The 24,808-nt window shown below is 32.8% G+C and overlaps 2 protein-coding genes and 1 long non-coding RNA gene across 4 annotated transcripts; 2 read left to right on the top strand and 1 right to left on the bottom strand.

The window, feature by feature from the left end:
* Positions 1-491: 491 nt before the first annotated feature.
* On the bottom strand, positions 492-22,679 carry LOC135136209 (mediator of RNA polymerase II transcription subunit 16). 2 transcript variants are annotated; one of them, XM_064065391.1, is made up of 11 exons: positions 22,379-22,679; positions 22,180-22,323; positions 21,678-22,126; positions 21,475-21,627; positions 21,224-21,420; positions 20,629-21,170; positions 20,339-20,478; positions 19,898-20,275; positions 5,815-5,924; positions 715-923; positions 492-663 (listed from the first exon to the last, which is right to left on the bottom strand). In XM_064065391.1, the coding sequence occupies exons 1-11, from the start codon at positions 22,450-22,452 to the stop codon at positions 627-629; spliced, it is 2,433 nt and encodes an 810-aa protein (XP_063921461.1). In that variant the 5' UTR covers positions 22,453-22,679; the 3' UTR covers positions 492-626. The 2 variants fall into 2 exon arrangements, with proteins under 2 accessions (XP_063921461.1, XP_063921463.1); XM_064065393.1 differs by having other exon boundaries at positions 19,898-20,266.
* On the top strand, positions 1,551-5,814 carry LOC135136600 (transcriptional regulator ATRX homolog). Its single transcript, XM_064065958.1, has 6 exons — positions 1,551-1,570; positions 3,509-3,938; positions 3,986-4,307; positions 4,363-4,925; positions 4,996-5,154; positions 5,679-5,814. The coding sequence occupies exons 1-5, from the start codon at positions 1,551-1,553 to the stop codon at positions 5,131-5,133; spliced, it is 1,473 nt and encodes a 490-aa protein (XP_063922028.1). The 3' UTR covers positions 5,134-5,154; positions 5,679-5,814.
* LOC135136389 (uncharacterized) lies at positions 17,209-18,721 on the top strand. The gene is made up of 3 exons (XR_010281700.1): positions 17,209-17,484; positions 17,535-17,787; positions 17,844-18,721. It is a non-coding gene; the product is annotated as an uncharacterized LOC135136389 (long non-coding RNA).
* Positions 22,680-24,808: the final 2,129 nt, after the last annotated feature.

The following is a 24,808-nucleotide window of genomic DNA, read 5'->3' as shown; positions in this document are numbered from 1 at the left end:
GCCAAATGACAGTAACAGGATCGCCATACTGGAAGCAAAAAATACCTGCTGTCGAAAAGACGGAGCATAACAAGGACACAGATATATTTCTATTTCATAAAAGTTACTAATTGCCACACATTTCAAGATCGAGTCACATTAACGGTTAGGTGGCTACAGCGCCGTCGACGGGTGTGAACTGTACGATTCTGATTAAAAAATCCCGAAAGGGTTACACACCCCCATTCGCTAGTGCAAAAAAATTGTATGAAATATACTCTTGTATTTTCCTACGTTACTGTTTTTTACTTCATATAGGTTATAAAAAAAATCGCAAAGTCAAATTTTTTAATTTATCAAAGAAGCGGGATTTGTTAGACTGTATTTCAAGGGCGAGGGAAGTTCTGTCGAAATGACCTTCGACCAGTTGTGTTAAATAAAAAAGACACTAATGACTGCTGGTTTACTTTCATTATTTACTACTGATTATAGTGTAAAAATAAAACCAAAACTATTTTTATACGTCTTATAGTCTTCATTCATACAAAATTATCTTTCATTATATACATGTCAGTAATATGGGCCCTGTAACAACGAATTCACTTCACAGCGTTTTAATAGATCCTCCATAAAAATTCCAACTTGATTTATGTGTATACTTGCATTCTCCACAAACCTCCACATCTACAATAAAATAACTGTAATATTAATTTACAAAATTCGATATAAAATTACTGGCAAGATCGAAGCCATCTTTGGTCCCATGCTCTTATAGCCGCCGTTCTCGTAACAGGGATAGTTCCAGCGGATCCTCCACACCTTACACATTGTTTAATCGCTCTAGGTGTCCGCCCTAAGTACAAGTGCCTAATAGAATCAACAGTCTGCGTGGTCCCTGAGTCGGTTGAAGCCATAAGACATTCTGGGTCATTGTTAAATTCTAGCTGAAAATAGATAAAAATAAAAATACAATATATCTATAAACGATTCTGGTGGTTCTGGAATATTTTTTTGTTATTTATTTTGCCTGGTTTAGCGTTATTAGGTCAATTCTAATGTGTCAATAGTAAAACTACGACACTTATTGAAGTTTACAGTTTTCCAGGCATTCGTAATTATAAAAAAATGTGATAAGTAGTTACTTCGCAGACAAAACTTGGTGACAAAATGGCTTCTCAATAATAGTCTATACTTAATTTGTGATAATATTGAAGCTTTAAGTCACTACATTTAGACTGAGGCAAAAAATCGAAAACTGCAGATAAAATTTACCCCAAAATATAGAAATACATAATTCTGTAGCTGTGAAATTTAAATTACTCAGTTTTTAAGAGGAATTATTGGTTATAATAGGAAATTAATAAGAAATAATACAAGAATTCAAATAACTCTTCATATACAAATTCATAAAGATAACGTAACAAGACTTCATTGAAAAAGCAAATGGCCCAACTTTTGGATACACAGTAAAATTCTTCACAGCTTAATAAATACAAACATGTTGGACCTTAATTAAAGAGGTCCATAGGAACCATAGATTGCCTTTTAATGACATAAAAAGCTGTATAAAGATGGATATTTACAGGATTTTGTGAGTTTTGTCATAAACAAGTTTTGTTTAGTTATAATTTCATTGTTTTCGTACGATTTGCAATTATGCTGAAGCGCCTGCGTTCGTTGATGGAAATTAGGCTGCTAATCGATACGGGTGTATTTGGTGTATTGTAAACACAAATCAACAAGTATTGAATTTTTAAAATCTCTATGACATCGTTAGATTACCACCTTCGTACATTCTGCTGAATCCTTTTGGATGCATAACCTAAATTTTCCTTTTATTTTAGAAAATATTACGTTAATAAATTTCATGTTAGTAAGATTTATTTGAATAAAGTTTCCCAAGGATTTTGTCCATGCTGTACTACTTTAATATATAGATATTTATTTTATTCGGAGTTTAAGTGATACTTTTTGTGCCAAGTATGAAAGTCTCAGTCAATGAACCTTAAATTTTGAACAAATTAAGTTGTAACTCAAAATTTACAAAAAGTGGATTTAACGGGTTTTGATTCTAGACGACTCCTTTTTTAATGGAAGTAAAACTAGATTTGAACAAAAATAAAATCGGTTTCATTATATTTAAATTTATATTACAAAATTACAAACCAAAAAAAATGAACTAACTATCAGAGAATAAAGTAGATATCTCTTATACCTAAACTTCGACTTTCTCTACATGCACCCCGTTCTTCTAAAATTTTCCTTCTTATTTTGCGTTGTTTTTTTTAAGATGTATTCGAACCCGAAACAAAGAAAATAGTTTTAAAATTTTTAATTTAATATTATGACAAACTAGCAATTTAAAACGTGCAATTTGGTGATCAAGTTTCATTTCGTGTAAATACAGAGTTTTTAAATCAACATGTTGTTCAGGAATTACCTATTTTCAAAAATTTTTCCATAGTTAAAAACAAATTAAATACAACTTCTGTTGGATATGTTAATGAGTTAACTTTAAATTCTCTTAAACAAACGAATTTCGTATAAGGCCTAGAAAATGTTTTGGTAATAATTGCTTGGAGACAATTGACACACTTTAAATTTTGTCTAATTCTTGCCAAAATATAGCAAGGAACATTATTCAAACAATTTTGTGTCACAAAACAAAATGCTTGGTCGTAACTTTTCCAGCTCCTAGAAAGAGAAACTGCCCAGAAGAAACGGCATTATTTGAAGCTGGTAAATCTCTTATTCCTAATCAATTTTGATTATTTGATACTGTATAACTTCCCCTACTAACTGTAGATACTGAATTACACACAAATTGTTAAGAAGTGACCTAAACTGAAGTGCATTTGGTATTTCTTGTTTCAGTCTTATTTGACTAAAAATGTTTAGGTACGTATTATATTACCATATAGAAAAATGGCAGTAATATGACGTGTTATCGCGTGATAAATAAATAAAAATTGTCTAGTATTCTCTACGGAGATTATTTCCGCGTTGCTTCTCTCCATCTTCTCAAGGTCTCGATGTGGATAGACGAATTTGTTTTAATATTATTCTGCAACTTTCTTTACATTTAAACTTGTTGCCTAATATTTATCTAAAAGTTGGAATTTTGCTTACCTATCCTATGACTAAGTATTCTTTTTATATTTTAATATGCATTTCTAATTTACAAACGTGCTTATACAAAGATTTCATTTTGCAAACATTTTTTTTTAAATAGTCGTGAACAAAATTGCTTTTTGTATTTTTATACTAACACAATAAAGTACTTTTAATACAAAAAAAAAAAAAAATGTTTTCACATTTCCAATTTTTAGTCTTAAAAAGAGACGTAAGAAAAAAACGATTCGATCCGATTCTGATTCTGACAACAAAAAAGACAGCGCCGACGAATTTCAACCAGAATCTAGTAGTTCATCAGAATCAGAGAAAGAAGAATAGGAGAAAGAACCTGAAAAGTAAGAAACCACAAAATCCGTTTTCTTTATATTATAAATACTCGTTTTTCGTAATATAGACCAAAATCCCGTAAACGAGTGAAGCGCGTCCGCGACAGCAGCGAAGACGACGAAGAAAAATCAACAAGAAAGCAAATCAGAAACATTTGGGGAAGAGACTCCCTTGCTGAAACCACAAAACAAGCTGAAGCCGAAGAGAAAGAACGAAAAGCTCGCATCGCCGAAAAACAGAAAAAGTACAATCTAGTGTATGAAGGCAACTCCCAGAAAAACGCCACAGTTGACAAAGTAGTGTTAGATTTTGACGAAAAGAACAACGTAGAATTGTTGAAAGTTGATGATCAATTGGTAACTAAACTGAAGCCGCATCAAGCCAGCGGTGTACAGTTTATGTGGGATGCATGTTTTGAGTCGCTGGAACGTGCAAAATCCACTACGGGCTCCGGATGCATTTTGGCCCATTGCATGGGTTTAGGAAAAACTTTACAGGTAAAATTGCAAATGGCGCTGTATTTATCTAATGAATTTAATTGTAGGTCATTACATTAGCTCATACTTTGTTAATCAACAATGAAGAGACAAAAGTGAAGAAAGTTTTAGTTGTTAGCCCTTTAAATACCGTATTAAATTGGGTTAACGAATTCAAACAGTGGTTGCCCGACAATGACGACTTTGAAATATTTGAGCTGGTATCGTTCAAACAAAATTATGAACGACTGTATCAAATCAAAACGTGGCACAATTGTGGGGGAGTATTGATTATAGGATATGATATGTTTAGGAACTTGAGCAATCCAGACAACAAACGGTTGAACAAGAAGATGAGAAGTGCGTTTCAGGAAGCGTTGGTTGATCCAGGTAAGTTTAGAATAAAATTTGGTTACACAATTGAGACGTACCGAATTATATGTAGGTCCTGATTTGGTGATCTGCGACGAGGGTCATCTCTTAAAGAACGAAAAAACAAATCTGAGCATCGCTGTGAATCGTATAAAAACGTTAAGAAGAATTGTATTAACAGGCACCCCTTTACAAAATAATCTCAAAGAGTATTTTTGCATGGTGCAGTTTATTAAGCCAAATCTCGTGGGAACATACAAGGAGTACGTAAATTGTTTCGTAAATCCGATTACTAATGGTCAGTATACAGATTCGACGCCTCAAGACTTACAAATTATGAGAAAAAGATCTCACGTTCTTCACAAAATGCTGGACGGTGTAGTACAAAGAAGAGACGACTCTGTTTTGGAACCATATTTGCCTCCTAAGTTTGAATACGTTATATTCTTAAAACTCTCTGAAACTCAGATTAAGTTATATCAACATTACATGAATCATTTTGCTAAAAGAAACATCGACGGGTCAAATCGGACGTCATTTTTATTTGTAGATTTTCAAGCCTTACAGAGGATATGTGCTTATCCACGAGTGCTTCTAGATAAGAGTATTGAGATGAAGTTGGCCAAGGAAAGAAGGGTCAGAGAAACAAATTGTACAAAAACTTTCTAAGAATCCTCACATTGAACTGAAAATTACTTTTTATTAGGACGATTCCGAGGAATCAGAAGGTTCTTTAAAAGATTTTATAAACGATGAAGACGAAGACTCTACGTCTTCGTCATCAAACTCTGGCTCGGATAGTGAGAACGAAGGAAAAAGGAGACAAATCCTCGTAAGCGCCTAATAAGAGCTGCTGCGGCTTTAGGTGAGCAATTTTTGGTTTTTATGTTGTTTTTATTATTTAACACTGAATTACGATTGCAGATTTTTATATAATAAATGTAGTAAAGTCTTCTGGACTTATTTATTAATATGTATGCTACACAACATAACCTCAAAAACAACAATTTTAAATGGTGCTTTATCTTTAAAATCTTGAAAATATTTAGGTAAAACGGTTTTTTTAAACTTTAAGTCGTAGACTAAATCTTCTTGATCAAATATAATTTTAAATGTACAGCGGAAAGGATTTACAAAAGTAAGCACTTGACAAATTTTGAAGGTAAAACCAATGTTCCAATTTGGACGCCTCAAACTTTCGTTTCAAAGTGCAATAGTCTTCTTACATGAGCTAAAATTATATAAATGATATCCATCGTTTGCGCTGTTATTACAATTAATTAAACTGCAGTGCACTTTCAGAAAATATTTTCAATGTTTGACTTTTTACTTCAAAAAATTACGAATTATAAAAAATTACAGTCAAGTGGATTGCTGCAATTTTTTTAGGAAACTGGAAAACCCTTTGAGACGAACGTTCCTGATAAATTTGACAAGGCACTCTAGTAACGACTACCTTCAGGAGAAACAATTGTTTCAACAAATCGTACCTCTCACAGCAAATAAATATACAATAATAACAAACCTGTAGGGGTAGAATCTGCTGTACCAATTGAGGAGAGGCCAACACGGTCCGATTATTTGACGGCTGAAGAAGCTGAATTTGTACTTGGCTCGGCAGAAGACAACATTCATCTGTCAAATTAAAAGAAAATAAAACAATAGTACATAATTCTGTGATTTTATTTAAACAGGTGGTTCGCATTTACAAATATTTGACATCTTTAACAATTTCTTGCCCTGAACTTTGTTCCTTATCATCAGGATTAACAAATAGGAACACATTTGAGACGCAAGTTTTGCTCGGAGATACACTCGCTATGAAGAATTCGTGTGTGTCTTCTGGCTCGCTCTTTCTATTCGCATTTAACTTTGTGGAGGAATTAAAAGATTTGTTCGCACTTTCGATTAAGTCGTAGAAAAAGATTTCACGCGGCGTTAATGGAGTTGTTACGTTTTCGCCCGATTTTTCTACTTTATGTTCTTCCTTGGGTGTAAGATCCAGTTTTAGTGGCGTTTTTTGGAATATCGGTTTCAACTCGGTTTCTTCTTTTGTTTCGATATTTAACGATTTTTCACACTTGTCAATGTCCGAATTACTCTGAGGTTTCTTGTTGAGATCGGGCGTTAAAGATATTTTGTCGCCTTCGATGTAATTTACTTGAAATAAATTATTGTCTCTTTTAGGCGACCATTTCCACAAAATTACCAAAATGGATACTAGGATTAAAAAAACCACCAACGCCACTATCCAAAAATAGTACGGCCACTCTGGAGGCCACACAGCGATTGAATGAAGAGTATAATAATGGTACACTTTTACGAACATCAGTGGGCAATATATGAACCAATATAGTATGAATAAAAGCACACAATATAAGGGAAAACCGATGAACTTGAATGGTTGAGACAAAGACTTGTTTTCATCGTCAATGTAGGGTTGTGGTAGCAACTTTTGGCAGCACGTGGACATCTTGAAAGAATGTCGTCAACTAACTTAACCGTCGAAAATAAAACAAAGCGGAAACCGATATCGCATTTCCTATTTGATATGAAAACTACTATTTTAATTAAACAAAATATTTGAAGACGTTATACAATTTTGTTAAATAAAAAATTTACAATTTTGTAACTTGCGTATCAATTATTATTAATCTCAGTGTCCCACGGCTCATTTTTTACGGATCTCATATTTCTCACAGTCTCTTTTTTAACCCCCAATTTCTTTTTGCGAGAGTGTGTTTTTTAATTTTTTGTAAACATTATATTATTATTATCTATTAAAATTTATTTTAAGATTTCTTTCTTTAGATAATAAAGCTGGATCAGTAAAAAAGGGACGAATTAATGAAAATTTATTACGAGTATTCTCTGAATTTTGATGTCGAGAATTTAGTGGAAGCTATCTTTAAAACGACAATTTTCCTGTTAAATAGCTTCCACAATTACATATTATTCACCGATTCAAAACAAACCAAGCGTTATCACTATAATCATATACATGTAACATGTAATAATTTCGCCATTTTTTTAATTTGTCTCCTATTTAAGAAGATGACATGTGGAATAGTTCATTCCTATTAAGTAATTCATATTAAGAAGTGATCCTTTTTAAAGTGTGGTGTGCATACTTTTTTTAAAAAAAAGCTCTCTGAAATGAAGTTAGTACAGTTCAATGTAACGTTTTTATTAATATTTGTTTTAATACTATCAGTGGATGCTCGTCGATGTAGAACCCGCAGCAGAACCAGGATATGCGTCAATAGCGAGGTACACCTTAATATATTCATTTTTAATGAATAACATAATTTATTTGCAGTCGGATTCCAACGTTTTGGACTTATTGTTATGGGCATTGTTGGAATAATCAAGAAATAATAATACTCAATAGATTCTTCACACTTTTTTTAAACAAAAAGTGATACATTTAACTCAAATTTTCAGGCGATGTCTTTCAAACATGAGAAATACCGGATACAATTTTACGTCTTTAATTTGTCCAATGTTTTAAGAAAATAAAATGAGGAATTCAATTTTCTTGTGGATTTTTTTTTACTAAATATTCTTCGTTTAGAAATGGCTATTTTCCATCTCTAAATGGATATGGAAATTGAAAAAAACTAGAAGTACCTATAGTTTTGTTTGGTAATGTAAAATCATGCCGCCAACGGTTTTGGGATTTAAATTAATTATCATGTTGAAATTCAAATCAAAAAACATAAACATACATTAATGAAGTTTAGGCCAACTTGAAAACACGTTACAGCATATGTATATGAATTCATTGCCACATACCCTTAAGGCCGTACGTCCCCAGTATCAAGCCCTATACCAAATACATGCAAATTTTAATGACTTCTCATTCGGACAATATCGAATTTGAAGCGATGCTGATTTTTTTTAGAATAGCCAGTGTATAAATGTAGCGCAGAATAATTTTATTATGACAATTAATGCATTAGGTTATTAGAAAAAAAATAATTTTATCGAAACTTTGATTACCTTTTTGGGCGTTATAACATATTTTTTCTAGGGAATTTTATGACCAATCTATAGATAAATAAAAATAGTACTTTAATCAGTTGTTATTTGCCCAAAGTTTTGTGATAATTGAAAAAAACGAAATCAAAGAATTTCAGAAAATAGGCAATCAATAATACATACAACCGGCCACAAAAAGTGATTTATTACATTAGAAAGTTTTGACCCACCCTCCACAGTGGGCGGTTAAGCGGATTAGTGCGGTGGCTAGAGTCGCCGGACAGTGAGATTTTCGTTTCAAGAAATTGAAGATATGAAAGGCTTTGGCTTTAAAGACCACTTTTGAATTTATTCAATTTTAGGTAACTTTTTTTTTAATATATTTACTTCGTACCGGTAGATAGCGATCACATCCGGAATCAAGGATTTCGGGTAACATTGTATATAAGTAAAACTGTTAATTGAGATACCATTTTTTCATGCCAAAAGGTATCATCTCTTTCAATTATTCAGTATTTTAGATTTAGATCACATTCTTCTGTACCCACAATAAAATAACATTTTTGACGATTCCTTATATATAGTTGTCCTTGGACTTGAAACATATAACTATCATTTTCTTTTAACAAAATTTTATTTTTATCTTTTGGGTCTAACTCTAAATATTTAATAATTTTGTTTTCTATAGCTACTTTTATATTTTCTTTTCTGTCATTAAAAGGGCATTTCATCTTTATTATAGAGTCTTCTCCAATTAAACCATCTGGAGACGCCCCCAAATTGTTTTTTCTGTCAACAAAAAAACCACATGATTTTACAATCAACCCTATAGATTGTATAAATTCTTCTCTTGGCACTTCTTCGTTGTCAATACCCCATTTGAGCGAATTGGGCAGTTTAATAAATTTAATAAATCGTTAACAGTATATAAATTTGCTACTCTTCTTAACGCTGCCACAAAAGGAGAATATAAATCACTATTCAAAAAGTTGGAATATTCTATTGGATTTTCAGTTTGTCTAAATTTTGGACACAATAAAATTATGTGGCGCAACTGGAGTGATCACCAAAAATGTGAGCAGGATCATTTAAAATATCTGCTTTTAAATTTTCTACTTTTTTTTTATAATAATTATATCGCAACTTTCTGTGCTAAATTTTTCTACCAAACCATACATCTTACATTTGTAGATAAAAATGCTTTTGAAATCAAAACGTGTTTCATTAGTTATGTCAACATCAGCAAAAGTGCATGAACAAGTTTTATCCACAATATTCTTTAAACTGTTTAACAAATGGCCTATGTCAACAATTCGACAATTCGAATAACTTTGTTATTTGAAAAGCTTTTTTTTCTGAAATTTGCTTTGGATATATAGTTAAACATGGCGACTTGATTACAACATTGTTTCTTTTTTTATCGCTCTCGGTGTGACAGACCGCCTACTTTTTATTTTTTTAACGGAACACCCTGATTTTTTTGACATTTTCTAAAACAGAATAAAAAACTACCTTCAGAAATTATCGACATGTTTATACACAAAATAGAAAAAAATCACAAAAAACATCTTAATATTGTAAAATCACAGATAAATTGATTGAGACATTTTGTTGATCGATTACAACACTGCCAAATTGTAAACGGAGAACACTTTGAACGTTTATTGTAGTCCCAGTCGTAGTTTACTATTTATTTGTATTTTCAAACATGGCGTGATTTTACAATTTTAGGTGTTTTTTTGTGATTTTTTTTCTATTTTTAGTATCAGTGGAAATAAGCATGTTGATAATTTCTGAAATTAGTTTTTTATTCTGCATTTGAAAATGTCAAAAAAATCTGGGTGGTCCATAAAAAAAAAGTTGTTGGCCTTGTGTGTCAAACCGAAAGCGATAAAAAAAAGAAAAAATATTGTAGTCAGGTCGCCATGTTTAATTATATATCCACACAAAATTTCCAAAAATAAAAAGCTTTTCAAATAACAGAATTAATGGGACTACCCATTCTTGAAATATTAAATAACGAAATACAGAAACTACTTACCCAGACTTCACAAACAAAATTCAAAAAGAAATTTTTTTTATCAAATCGAGATCTAAACCAGAGCAAAAAACTGGTGAAACTTGTTTCGACAGAACTTCCCTAGCTCCTGAAGTATAGTGAACCAAGAGCTATAAGGTTATATGGCCATCATAAAAGTAGTTGACCGCAAATAAATACCCCCTTTGTGTGGTTCGCACTAAGCTTACCGGTTGGCAATAAATCATCTTCTAAACATTTCTTGCTCATATTAAACAGGGCCGGCTTTCAAAGCGAGTGGTTATTTCGGAACCCTCAGCGGCTGCAGGTAGTAAAGAAATAGTGGAGTGGTGGATTTTCATATTTAGTGAAAGCCGCCCCTGAACGAAACCACAAGAGCCGGTCGAGCTGCAGTGAACACGTTATTTACGACCCTAAAACCTTTTCTATTGTAAACAACTTAATTTCGACACAATGGGATGATATTATGATGGCCATATAACCTTATAGTTCTTGGTTCACTATACTACAATGAAACATATCCAGCATTTTCGTGTTGAGTCTTTTCTTTAGACAATTTCGTGATGGTGTCATCATTTTTGCAAGGACATGTATATCAACACTGGTGCAGTGTAGTATTGTATTGTAATGGTATTGTTTTCCAAAATTCTGGGAAAATGGAGTTTGCCGTTTCTGATTTAATCGATAAAATAAATTGATTCATTCATTAATTTTTTGAGCCACCTTTATACCCCAATTTAAAAAATATGAATGCAATGATAAATCACAAGTAAAAATTTATATTTTGCACATTCTGGGTAGAATTTATTGGGGAAAATTTTGAGATAACGTCATCCATTTTTTGGGGGAATAAAGAGATATATTTTGATTAACAATTTACCATGCTTACAATAACTTTAAAACGTCTGCAAGATTTCAAATTATTCAGTTTTGCAATTCTTGATTTACTTAATAAAATAAATTGAGTGATTAATTTTTTTTTAATCACCTTGTATAAGCAAATTTAAAAAATATCAATACGATGATAAACTACAAGTATGGACTGATCATACACATTTTAGACAGGATATATCTCGCAAAATTTTGAGTTGACGTCATCAATTTTTTGGAGGGGATAAGTAAATATATATTTTGATTCAAAATTAAATTGCAAAATGAAGATTTTTCTTCAAAAAATCCGGACGTTTCGGGTAAAAACTCATTAGGGGTTACATACTACGTGTACAGGACTATGTTATTTCATACAATTTAAAACCCATTTAAGTACTAGGTGCAATTTTTGAAGTGATGTCATCACATTATTGGTGGGGATGATTAGTAAAATTTTGGTTAGCGTTTTACCATCTACATGATATTCCTAATATAAATACAAAATTTGATAACATTCGCCCCAGTACTTTCGGAGATTATATATCTAATAAAAAGCCGGAACGGCAGACAGACAGACAGAAACGGGAGACTTATTTTTTCGTACTCTAGGGGTCATGAAAGGTCGAGTAAACGAAAAAGTAGAGGGTCGGCCGACAGAGGCGATTCCAATTCTTCCTTCGCTTACGCTCGAGAAGCTGCACAAAATAAATTGGGTACTAACTTTTGATTACGGCACAAAACATTCTCTCACAATGACCACTAATGTACTTTCGCATAGGAAATAAAGTACCAAATTTTGGTTTTCTAATTTTATAATAGATGGTTAAACGCTAAAATTTGGCTAATCATCCCCACCATCATTGTTATGACGTCATCTCCAAAATTTATAAAATATATATTTTTTGGTTGTATAAAATAAGATACTCCTACACTTGTGGTGTGTGAATCCGTGTAGAATTTTCACCCGACATCCAGAATTTTTGGAAAAAAATTTAACTTATAGGGGTTCTCATAAAATAAATAAAATTCGCATAATCAAGTTTTATCATTTTTCGAAAAAGCTGCATTTGTTCTATTGCATTTAGAGGCGAAGGAAGTTCTGTCGAAATAACCTTCGACCAATTTGTTTCATTCAAAATACATTCCGAGAGGTAACTAGGTATATACCTACCTAAATTTCTAAGATTTTGGGTTGGAAAAAACCAAATGTTCTTGCAAATTTTACTTTTCTGTTCTATCTACTTCTAGAATATGCCCAACACATACGAACAGTTTTTGTAGAACCAGGAATTAAAAAATAAGAGTGAGGATTATGGTCGGAATTATGTATATGAACACGCATTTTTTTGTTATGTGCATTGGAACTAAAGATCTCATCAGTGTCTGACGATGATTTTATTAATTTATTTTAAAACACACATTTGGCTTTTTTTCATTTCTTAGGACAGTAAATTATGTTAAACCACATATCAAAAATTTCTCTTTCAAGGGACTATCCATAGATAAAATAAAACCATAATATAGAACGCAAAGTCCCTAAGAAATTTTTTTGCGCACCGTCACCACGCCAATAGCTGGCGCAACCGGGAATTTGACTTTTATTCAAAAAAATTTTTGAATACTGTCATTGTCAGTGCTTCTGTCTATTTATTATTTGAGTAACTAGCTGTTTAAAATGAGGCTGTGTAGCGTCCACAAGTGCTACAGTGTTGGTGCTAAGGGGCACAGGTTTCCTAATCCCTTAAAAGACCAAACACGGTTCAGGGAATGGCTGAAACGGATCCAAAATCCTGCGCTCCAAACACTAGATCCAACGCAGGTTTATAAATCACACCGGGTTTGTAGTCTGCACTTTACCGCATCTGATTTTCTAAACGGTAAACAACTACGGAACATTGCTGTGCCTAGTATACTGATTCCAAATGGTAACTTTAAGTATTTAACCAAGTAGTTAAATACAAAACAATTATTTTTTTAGAAATTGCTAATAATACACTAAGCGATTTGCCCACGCATTCGGGTGAACAAGTCAATATATCGGAAGACAGTATAATACCGAATTTAGATTTGGAAAACAGGACTTCTCCTGAACTAATAAGAAAGATTCCTGCCACTTCATCCACATGTTCGTCCCACTTTAAACCTCCAAATCGCAGAGATAAAATTAGAGCAGCATCTTACCGCCAACGTTTGAAAATATTTTCGAAATTTGAAATGAAACTGAACAGCAAAGTATTAGGACAGGACGCTATAAATTTTTGTCTGAGTCAGTTGAGAAAAAGAAATGTGAAACCAAGAGGACGCAGGTACACCACTGAAGAGAAAATTTTTGCACTCTGCTTACACAAATACACAGGACGGGGTTATTCAAAATTAAGACAGTTTTTTGCTCTTCCAACTAGACAAACAGTTATGTCGATGTTGAATAAGGTCCCAATTAATCCTGGATTTAATAAATTAGTGTTTGATAACTTAAGGGAAGCTGTGTTAAAATTGAAAGAAAGAGATAAAATTTGTAGCATGATTTTTGATGAAATGGCCATAATGCCTCATATTGATTACGAAAAAAGTAGTGATAAATTTTATGGATTTAAAGATTTTGGTGAGGAACAAAGTTTAGAAATTGCGGATCACGCTCTTGTATTTTTTCTCGCTGGGCTTTTTAAGAAATGGCAGCAACCTATTTATTGCGGATTTTCGTCATCTACAACCAAATCTACGCGTATAGCCAGTTTATTGAAATTTTTGATTCAAAAAGTTCAAAATTGTGGGTTAACCGTTATCGCTACAGTTTGTGACCAGGGACCAACAAACCAAGCAGGTGTAAATATGTTAATAAAGGAAACATTCAAAATTAACGAAGAATCTAGTCGGCAATTAGAAAGAAAAATTATAGTACAAGAACAAGAAATTATACCATTGTATGACGGGCCTCATTTGATAAAGGGGATAAGAAACAATATGTTAACGAAGAATTTGGTTTGGGAAGTAAATGACGAAATTTTAGTAGCAAAATGGGATGATATTGTGGAAGCTTATGTCAATGATTCAGCGTGTGGCGAATTAAGAGCACTATATAAAATTACGGACCTGCATGTAATACCAGACAAAATTCCAAAAATGAAAGTGGCATATGCAACTCAAGTGTTGAGTCATTCGATGGCGTCAACTATAAAACTATTAGTTGAGAGTGGTAATTGGTAAAATCACTGTAGGTAATAACCTGATGTATAATATGTATATTTAATAGGTAATACCAAATTAAGTCGAGAAGCCCTGGGAACTGCAAGGATTATAAAATTTTTTGACCAAATATTCGATAGCATAAATGGAGGAACACTTCGTCCACGCTGTGGAAAGCCTTTTTCTGGTGGGGTTTACAGAAATTCGGGACATACAAAATTTTGGAAAGAAGCTATTCAACACTTGGGCAATATGTATTTTGTAGATAGTAATGGACAGAAAACAGTACCCCCTTCTCTAAAGAATTGGATCAAAACGTTGGAAGGATTTTTAAATTTATATAAGATTTTGATAGAAGGTGGCAAGTGTAAGTTTTTTTTACCTCGTGCTCTAAATCAGGATGTCATTGAAAATTATTTTGGAAAAATTCGAAGTCAAAGAAGCCGAGCCACAAATCCAACAGCTTTATAATTTAGAGACAATTTTAAATCACTTTTAATTCGAAATTTTTGTGGATCAAAATCAATAGGTACAAATTGTGAAAGTACAAATATTCCCGATTTATTTAATGTACGTGGAATAATAGATAAAATTAGCCAGTGTAGTAATAATGATCAAAACAACGAAATTTTTTATGAAACTTTTAATGTCAACAGGTACATATCAAATCTTTCGGCATTTGAATTAGAAAAAAATTTACACCAAAGCGTTATTGGATATGTGTCCGGTTGGATCTGTAAAACTTTAAAAAATTTAGAGTGTTCAGTATGTAAATCTCACATAGTTGGTCAATATTCCGAAAATGAGCCATGCCATGAATTGATCAGTACAAGAGAATATAACCCAACACGTCGAAAATTAACATATTGCAATTTAGAGTTTATAAAAAACCTCAACAAAATATATAATATTTCCAAAATCATTTTAAGTAACATTACCTCGGCAAATAATATTAAAATCAAAATTTTAACTGTCCTTCGATATCACATTAATTTTTCATTCACCTGTGAGCACAAAAACAAAATTGAAGAAGAAATTATAGACAAAATGGTTTCTTTAACAATATTTACTTATGTTAAAGGGTTGAATTTAATTTTAAGCGGTAAAGAAACGCGAACAAAAATATTTACTAAAAATTGGTCTAAAGAGTTTAGACAGTACTTCCCTCGCTGTCGGAAACGTGACGACTGCATGCCTATTATGTTTTTTTTTCGCAGTGGATTTCAAAGAATTCGGTTTTGTAGTTCCTGATTAAATCAATAAAATATATTTACGCATTCATTAATTTTTTTGAGTCACTCTGTATATGCAAATCCAAAAAATATAAATGGAGTGATAAATGACAAGTACAGACTCATCATATTTTGTACATTTTAGATATGATTTATTCGGCAAACTTTCGAGCTGACGTCATCAAGTTTTTGGAGGGGATAAGCAAATATATTTTGACTAGACATTTATTATGCTCTTTATGACCTTAAAACATCTGCAAGATTTCAGAGCATTCGGTTTTGTAGTTCCTGATTAAATCAATAAAATATATTTACGCATTCATTAATTTTTTTGAGTCACCCTGTATATGCAAATCCAAAAAATATGAATGGAGTGATAAATTACAAGTACAGACTCATCATATTTTTACAGTTTAGATAGGATTTATTCGGCAAACTTTCGAGCTGACGTCATCAATTTTTTGGAGGGGATAAGCAAATATATTTTGACTAAACATTTATTATGCTCTTTAGAACCTTAAAACATCTGCAAGATTTCAAAGCATTCGGTTTTGTAGTTTCTGAGTAAATCAGTAAAATAAATTTACGCATTCATTAATTTTTTTGAGTCACCCTGTATATGCAAATCCAAAAAATATGAATGGAGTGATAGATCACAAGTACAGACTCATCATATTTTGTACATTTTAGATATGATTTATTCCACAAACTTTTGAGCTGACGTCATCAAGTTTTTGGAGGGGGTAAGCAAATATTTTTTGACTAAAGATTTATGATGCTCTTTATAGCCTTAAAACATCTGCAACATTTCAAAGCATTCTGGTTAGCAGATTAAAAATTAAATTTCAAAATGTTGTTTTATAATTTTGATTTTTTTTCCAAAAATCTGGACGTTTCGGGTGAAAAGTCGATTCGGAGTTGTAAACTACATGTGTAGGACTATGTTATTTTATACAATTGAAAACCCATTTACTATGTACAATTTTGAAGTGACGTCATCGCATTAGTGGTGGGGATGATTAGACAAATTTTGGTTAGCGTTTTACCATCTACATGATATTCTTAATATAAGTACAAAATTTCACAACAATCGGTCGAGTACTTTCGGAGATTATCTGTCTAATAAAAATCCGGGACAACAGACGGACAGACGGACGGACAGACGGACGGACAGACGGACAGACGGACGGACAGACGGACAGACGGACAGACAGACGGAAATGGGAGACCTATTTCTTCGTCTTCTAGGGGTCATGAAAGATCGAGAAAATGTAAAAGTAGAGAGTCGGCCGACGGACTCGATTACAATACTTCCTTTGCTTACGCTCGGGAAGTAATAATGTTTATAAAAAAGCCTCGGAATTGTATAACAAAAGGTTAAAAATAAAAAATCGAAAGTATTCGTAGCATTTTCTTTTCTGTAAAAGTGCGAAAAAATAAAAAAAATAAAATAAATGTAAAGTCCTGGGAGGCCGTGGTTTTGCACCGTCACCACGCCGATAGGTGGCGCTGTACCCAAAATTTCTTAGGGACTTTGCGTTCTATATTATGGTTTTATTTTATCTATGGGACTATCACTTTATGCTAAAAAAAAATAGGAGGTGCTATTCAGGGGTCTTGAAATGAGATAGCCTTCACCTTATCCTTTCTTTGCGAAGTTTTCCGACCCGCCCGCCAGGAGTCGTAATGAAAAGAAATCTGTAAAAGCTGTGATTTTCAAAATTTTTGAGAATTCGTTTAGATCTCCTAGCAACGGCAGTGTTTATCATTTGACACATTTCCTGTGTTGTTTTCGCGTGATTTATGCGTGATTTCATAGTGGGAAAGTGCTTCTCAAAGTTTTCTTAATTTATGTGTTTACATTGTACATTGTGGAGTGTAATTGCCAAATGTGAGTATATAACTTTGCCTTGACTAGATTATTATACCCAATTTTTGTAGAACAAAAATGCAAGACAACAACATGTTACGGATATACGACGAGAGTTAAGCCGATCTTTGGGTTCCACATCCAAATCGGTTTATGGCGCAAATAATAAAGCCGCGAATAACCAAAAACTCGTGGTTCTAAACAACAACCAAATTTATAGCAGAGGGTACACTGGCTTCCATCATTTTCGACCAGATAAAGACTACATACGAGGAACGCAAAAGCCGCATAGATTTACAGTACCAGCTATTCTGTCTTTCCACGGTAAAAACAAATTGAAAGTCACTACAAAACAAATATCAAGATATTTTTATTCACAGCTGATAGTGAACTTGCTACAGCATCACTCGAAGCAAACCACATTGATGTGGCAATCACAAGAACGCCTTTCGCTCCGCTAAGAAGTTTCTAGGAGATCAACGTTTGGTTGGTATCGTGAAAGGATTGGCTTCCTTTCAGCGAGAATTTTTTGAAAACTAGATTAGAAACGTAAATCGAAAAGCAGGAGTTTTACATTTGAGGTGAAAGCAGATGCCATTGCCATTTGGAAGTATGGTTCAAAATCGTATAAACTTCTGCCAAGAATGTTTATGTTGCTATCTATTAACACTTTGAGGGCAACCCTAAATAAAGTTCCAATAGAACCGGGTATCATCAAACCTATATTCGAAGTTCTTAGAAAGCAAGTAAGTCGCAAAATTAACCCTAAGTATGTACTCTCATCTTTGATGAGATGTTCATTCAGCCTCATCTGGACCACTTGCCTTGTGAGGACAGAGTTGTGGTTTTTGAAGATGACGGTTCAACAAGGACGGAAAAAATTGCAGACCATATTTGCGTACTCAGAGGAATTTTCGAACGGTAGAAGCAACCTGTTGTTTTTGCTTTTTGTAAAAATTCTATGCCTGGCGTAAACACTGCCCATTTTTTTATAAAACGGTTATGAAAGGGGCAACAGTGATTGATTTTGATTTTCGGGAGTGTTTTGCATATCGAAGAACTAAACTTTTCATTTATTTTTAAGAGAGTCTATCTTCAGATCTATGAAAAAAGTCAGCAATGTAATATGTGGTAAGGAAAAGCCTAACAAATCAATTCCATTGGAAACAGAAATGCAACAGTTATATTTAGGTTTTACAGAAAGAAAGTAGAACGTTTGTATAATTTTGCATTTTGCAGGTTATTCATCAGCATCAAGTACTGGGAAACGTATTTGGTTATCAGTTTTGAACATTTAATATTTAAAATGTTATTTTATTTTGCACTATTTTCTTTGACTTTTGCTTACTTTTCTAATTTTCTCTTAAGATATTTTTAAGATATTATCAATGTATTTATTTATTTCTTGTTATTATTGTATTTACATTTACAACTGAATGTTAAGTTTTAAATATACTATGTCAAATATTTTATCTACTTTTTTTATACTGTTTGTGTTTTTTATATGTCAGCTTCAAAACGTATTTACACGTTTTGAAACTAACATATAAAATACACAAACCATATTTTTCCCTTCAATTATAAAAAATTCACCTTAAAAATTCGCTTTCAAATTTAGCGCCAGTTTTAGTTCCCGACCCAGCCAGTAGATGCTGACATTGTGACCAACATAAAAGCATTAGAGATCGTGTTCTATAGAGAGGGTATTCTATGGTGCTATTTAAAAAAAATTATGGATGATGCCATACATCTGTCAAATATAGGTCAAAAATTTTGAAATTAATGTTACAAAATGGCAATTTTTATATACTAATCGACGTGTTTTTGAGTTTTTACTTCCTGAGCGTAAGCTGAGAAATAGTGTTTTCTTTCGTAGTAGATAAATATTTTAGTTCATTACTCTGCTCTACCTGCAAGCCGAGAAATACACTTTCCCAGCTGACAATAGGAGTAATAAGACTATTGTCAACGAAGCAAACAATTTTAACCCTTAGAGATGAGTGGCAGCAGGGAGTACCAACTCTTTCAATAAATTTTGATGACTCCACCACTGTTCATGCTTAAATGACAAGAGTATGATGACTCAACACAGACTTCAATCAAACATATTAAAGTCTCTGATTAAACATGTACTTCTCATATTATTGCTTTTCCACATGAGAAGATTAAATTTAGTTTACCTTATATTTCGACATATGTCAAACACAGGCGATTAATTTTTATTTTCCACTACTGGGTTTTAAACGATATGCAAGGAACACGAAATCAGTAAAATTCCGAGAAAATTTTGTGAAATATTGTCAGCAATTTATCTTTAATAAGAAAAAACACTTCTTTTGTAGAGACTCAGAGGAACAAAGTTCAGTAGTAAAAAATACGCAAACAAGATATCTCAATATTTTTGCGACTGTAATAGTACGTTAAAAAAACTTACCAATTAGCGAATCATCTGGTTCATTCACGTTCTGCACCAATCTGCTCAACAATCTAAACAGCAACGCTAAAACATCCAAACTACCGTCAGACTTGATAAAAACCGGAAGACAAGCAGGTCTTAATAAACCCCAAATTCTGATCAGCACCAACATCTCTCTCAGCATGTTCAAGGCTTTGACATCTCTCAACAACTCGTACGGTTTTCCCATAATGGGGCGGCTATCTGGTAACTTCACCAGCAAGTTAAGAGCCAAGTCAGCCACCCACTGGATTAATTGCTGCAAACTTTGAAGTGTTGACGGTTCGACCGTAAATTCTTTGGCTTCTAGGTGCATGAGGACTTTGTCCACGTCGGTTTGGCCTTCAGCTATAACATCTACACAATAGGAAAATTGGTAAAGTGTTTAGACAAAATGTTTACGAAGTGTGTGTAACGTACTTGCTAGCGAATCAGCGGGACTTTTGTCATGACTACTCATCTCACTAGGACGTAATAGACTCTTGAAAGCTGTAGAGATACTGTGGAGCATTAAAAACTGAGTGAGGTCGTTGGCTTTGGTTTGCCCTTGTATGCTCAATCTGGAAGTGGATTGTGAAGAGAATTAAATGTGCTTTGGCATTTTTAATTATAATTATTATTAATTTTTGTTTTAGTAGAATGAATCAGAAAATATGAAAAATATGGATTTTCATTTAACAATAACTAATAATTTATTTTTAAACACTTACCTGCACAAAGAGATCTTCATGCACAAGTACTGTACATAAAAGAATTGTTGAACAGAAGCTGGTTGTCGATTGAAGCTTTCTGTCAGTCTATCACACAAAGCGTCCAACATGCCTGGTCTCAGAACCAACAATAAATCCAACCAATCGAATCCGCTCATCATACAGTACTCCAAAATTGTAGTACAATATGGCACACTCAATGGAGTTGAGCTATCAATTTGTGGAGGTAATTTAAACATGTGTAGGCTATCATCTGAATCAATAACTAATAAAATGTTCCCTAGCCAAGACATATCAATGTTTGAAATTTTGATACTTGTTTTAGGGTATCTAGCCAAAGGTTCGTCAGAATACCGTGGACAAATATTCAATGTTGTACTGACAAGATGTTTCAAAGTATCTCTGTAAAGACAATGGATGGAATTATCAGAAAACGTGGCCACAACGTAACCACTGGAAACGTTGTTAAGCAAGCTTAATTTACTTGTTGCTAATGAGGTCACTTTACTGTTGTACTGAAAGTGACACTGATACTGCCAAAGCTAAAAAAAAAAATAGTTTGATTGTGTATTTTAAAAATAATAGTTATACTTACAACTGTATTGAAAAATTGAGGAGTTTCAGATTTACCTAAAGATTTATGAACTGGTAACGCTTTTTCTCTCAACTCCCAAACCTGCAAACAACTAGTTTTATCGCTGCTAGCAGCGACAACAACTGAGTCTGCGTCTTCCCTCATTATCCACTTTATATGACTGATGTGACAATTTTTTTCTTTAGCTACCTGTTCCACTAAAATTTATATAATTGAAATTCATAAATTTAGTAAAATATGTACACTTATACTTAGTGCTTCTTTAGGTGCCTCAAATAAAAAGAAACTTAGTAATGACTGACTTGTGATCACACATTTATCTTCAACTTTTCTTACTGATACTTTATAGCACTGAATTGGCATAGAAAGATCTCCATTACTAACAGCTAGTAGAAAATGACCATCTAAAAAACAAATTCAGCATACAAAAAATAGTAAATTTACAAACATGTACTTTTGCCATAACAAATGTCAGCAGCTTTCACAAATATCCTTGTTGGGGCCAAACTTTCAGTAGATATAACCATGGGTACTTGACTAGTGGATTGTGGGAGAAGAATTGAGCACAACATTCCAGTTGTTGTGAGTAAAAGAGCCCCACTGGCTGGACGTCCTCCGAATTGTTTAACAGAACAAGCAAACTTGACATGATGGAATTTTTCGATATACAAAGAACTATCTTTTTTTTCAGAATTCAAACAAATTTTTTTGCCTGAATGGAAGAATGCGGCAGCCAAGATATGTTCACCTTCTAGTACAGTTTGTAGAACTAGTGTCCAGTCATTTAAAATATGCTCTTTAGCTTTATATATCTTTATGGAACCATTTTCATCAGCTACTAGTAGTAGATCACCTGTGAAATCCCACTGTAAGACAGATACTGGAGATGGATTTGACAGAATCCTACAAAAAAAGAAATTAATTTTTCTTATTTAAGTTTTGTCTGTTTGCATTACTTATGGACTTGCCACGGGCTATTTAAATCACAAACATATACATTGGAGCTCCAGAATAATGAATTTACTTCATCAATATTGCATTCAGTGCTAAAAGCCACCACATTTGTACTGGAAACTGAACAAATTGTTGATTTTTCTAACCTAAAATACATGAACATTTAGCGTTATTAACATTAAAGGTTATTTTTGTGCTTACTTGTTGAATGCAAGATGTTTGTTAGGATCCACAGATTTACTTAGCTTTTTGTTAATAGTAAATATGTGATCCATTTTCTTTATCACAATATATTTTGAAATATCTTGGCCTAAATAGTTTTACAGTTACACATTAGACATTAGTATTCCTTAACTATTTTCACTTCAATAACTTTTATTAAACACTTGGTATCAAAATTGATGAATAAGTTATACAGATTAAAGGGAATAGTGGAATGAGTACAACCTGCTACAACTACTAAATAGAAAAAATGAAGAAAACAACAGTGACAGCGTAAACAGTGACAATCTGTCAAAAAAATATCGAAAAATGGTTATCGACAGGCATGCCAACGTACCCCAACTATAAAAAAAATAACTCCAGTTACTACAGTGGCCTCAGGATCCGGATCATGGACGAATGAATATAAATTTAAAAATAAATTCTTTCCTCCATGATCAGGATACTTATAATTATAAATGGTGCTCATTTTAAACTGGAAAGTTACAAATCTTTTTTGAAAATATGGGGAAAACAAAGTATTATACATATAGAGTCATCAAAATTGATTGAGAGAGTTGGTAAACCTGAACTTGAATAATTTGGTTTATTAAGTTGTATAAAAATATTAGCTGTCAGATTTGAAGTTTCAAGTTTCAAATTTCAAAACTCAGTGGCGTCTTTTTTCGACTTTTTTTTTGGTAAAAACATTAGATTTGAAGTTTCTAATTTTTGTCACGCCACTGAATTCATTGCCATATAACCTTAAACAAATCTGTCATAAGGTTGACAAACTTCACGACAAAAACAGGGGGTACCAACTCTCTCAATCAATTTTGATGACCCTGTATATCTATAAAAAATTAGTGGAAAGCTATTTCGACCGAACTTCCCCCGCTTCTAAAGTAGAGTCCAACAAATACTGCTTCTCTGAAAAATTATAAAATTTGATTTTCCGAAATTTTACTTTTTCGTGGCACCCTATGTGGAGTATTTAAAAAATATATTTGACGCCCCTGAGAAGGTTTTACATTACAAAAAAAAAAAAAATAATAATTGGGACCCAAGAGAAGGTTTCATATTCTTAAAAAAGACATTTGGCGCCCCTAAGAAGGTTCTACATTTTTAAAAAAGACATTTGGGGGCCCCGAGAAGGTTTTACATTTTTAAAAAAGACAGTTGGGACCCCCGAGAAGGTTTCATATTCTTAAGAAAGACATTTGGCACCCATGAGGTTTTACATTTTTAAAAAAGACATTTGGGGGCCCCGAGAAGGTTTAACATTCTTAAAAAAGATATTTGGGACCCCCGAGAAGATTTTACATTTTTAAAAAAGACAGTTGGCGCCCCTGAGAAGGGATTACATTTTTAAAAACGACAGTTGGGACTCCCAAGAAGGTTTTACAATTTTAAAAAAGACAGTTGGGAGCCCCGAGATGATTTGACATTCTTAAAAATGATATTTCGCGCCCCCGAGAAGGTTTTACAATTTTAAAAAAGACAGTTGGCGCCCCTGAGAAGGTATTACATTTTTAAAAATGACATTTGGGACTCCCGATAAAGTTTTGCATTATTAAAAAAACAATTGAGACCTCTGAGAAGGTTTCACATTCTTAAAAAAGACATTTGGGACCGCTGAGAAGGTTTTACATTTTTAAAAAAGACATTTGGGACCACCCAGAAGGTTTCACATTTTCAAAAAAAGACATTTGGCGTCCTCGAGAAGATTTTATATGTTTAAAAAAGACAGTTGGGACCCTCGAGAACGTTTTACACTTTTAAAAAAGACATTTGAGGCCCCCGAGAAGGTTTTACATTACAAAAAAAAAAAACTATTAGGACCCCAGAGAAGGTTTCACATTCTTAAAAAAAAATACATTTGGGGCCGCCGAGAAGGTTTTACACTTTTTAAAAAGACAGTTGGAGCCCCCAAGAAGGTTTTACATTTTAAAAAAAGACAAAAGTAAAGTAAAAGTCAGAAAAATCCATGAACTCAAAAATCGAAATATTGAAAGACTGAGAATTCAAAAAATTATAAAATCTAAAAAGTGAAATATCGAAATATTTCGAAATCCAAAGATCAAAAATAATCGGTAGATATAGAATTAAAAAATTCGAAAAACCGAAGAATTGAAAAATTCAGAAATCGAAAAATCGAAAATTTAAAATATCGAATAACTGAAAAATCGAGAAACTGAAACATCAAAAAATTGAAAAATTGAAAGTTGAACATTTGAAAAATAGAAAATTCGAAAAATCTAAAATTATATTGAAGAATCTAGAAATCGAAAAATTGAAGAATAAAAATGTTGAAAAATCCCAAAACTAAAATATCAAAAAATTGATAAACCGATAATTATATCGGTTTCTCAAATTATTGAGAAATCGAAAATTCGAATAACCGGAAAGTCGAAAAATGGAACATTGAAA

Source organism: Zophobas morio, unplaced genomic scaffold, assembly GCF_036711695.1.
Source record: "Zophobas morio isolate AGI-343-1 ecotype UQ-CSIRO unplaced genomic scaffold, CSIRO_AGI_Zmor_V1 ptg000026l, whole genome shotgun sequence".
Classification (NCBI taxonomy): Eukaryota; Metazoa; Arthropoda; class Insecta; order Coleoptera; family Tenebrionidae; genus Zophobas; species Zophobas morio.
Note: the sequence above shows the minus strand (reverse complement) of the source record. Positions and strands in the feature narration are given on the sequence as shown.

Coding starts and splice junctions, on each gene's coding strand:
- LOC135136600 (XM_064065958.1), top strand. CDS start 1,551: ATGGATATTTACAGGATTTT. Junction 1,571..3,508: donor ATGGATATTTACAGGATTTT/GTGAGTTTTGTC, acceptor TTCGTAATATAG/ACCAAAATCCCGTAAACGAG. Junction 3,939..3,985: donor GTTTAGGAAAAACTTTACAG/GTAAAATTGCAA, acceptor ATTTAATTGTAG/GTCATTACATTAGCTCATAC.
- LOC135136209 (XM_064065391.1), bottom strand. CDS start 22,452: ATGGATCACATATTTACTATTAACAAAAAGCTAAGTAAATCTGTGGAT. Junction 21,628..21,677: donor TGACATTTGTTATGGCAAAA/GTACATGTTTGT, acceptor TTTGTTTTTTAG/ATGGTCATTTTCTACTAGCT. Junction 664..714: donor AGATGGCTTCGATCTTGCCA/GTAATTTTATAT, acceptor ATTTTATTGTAG/ATGTGGAGGTTTGTGGAGAA.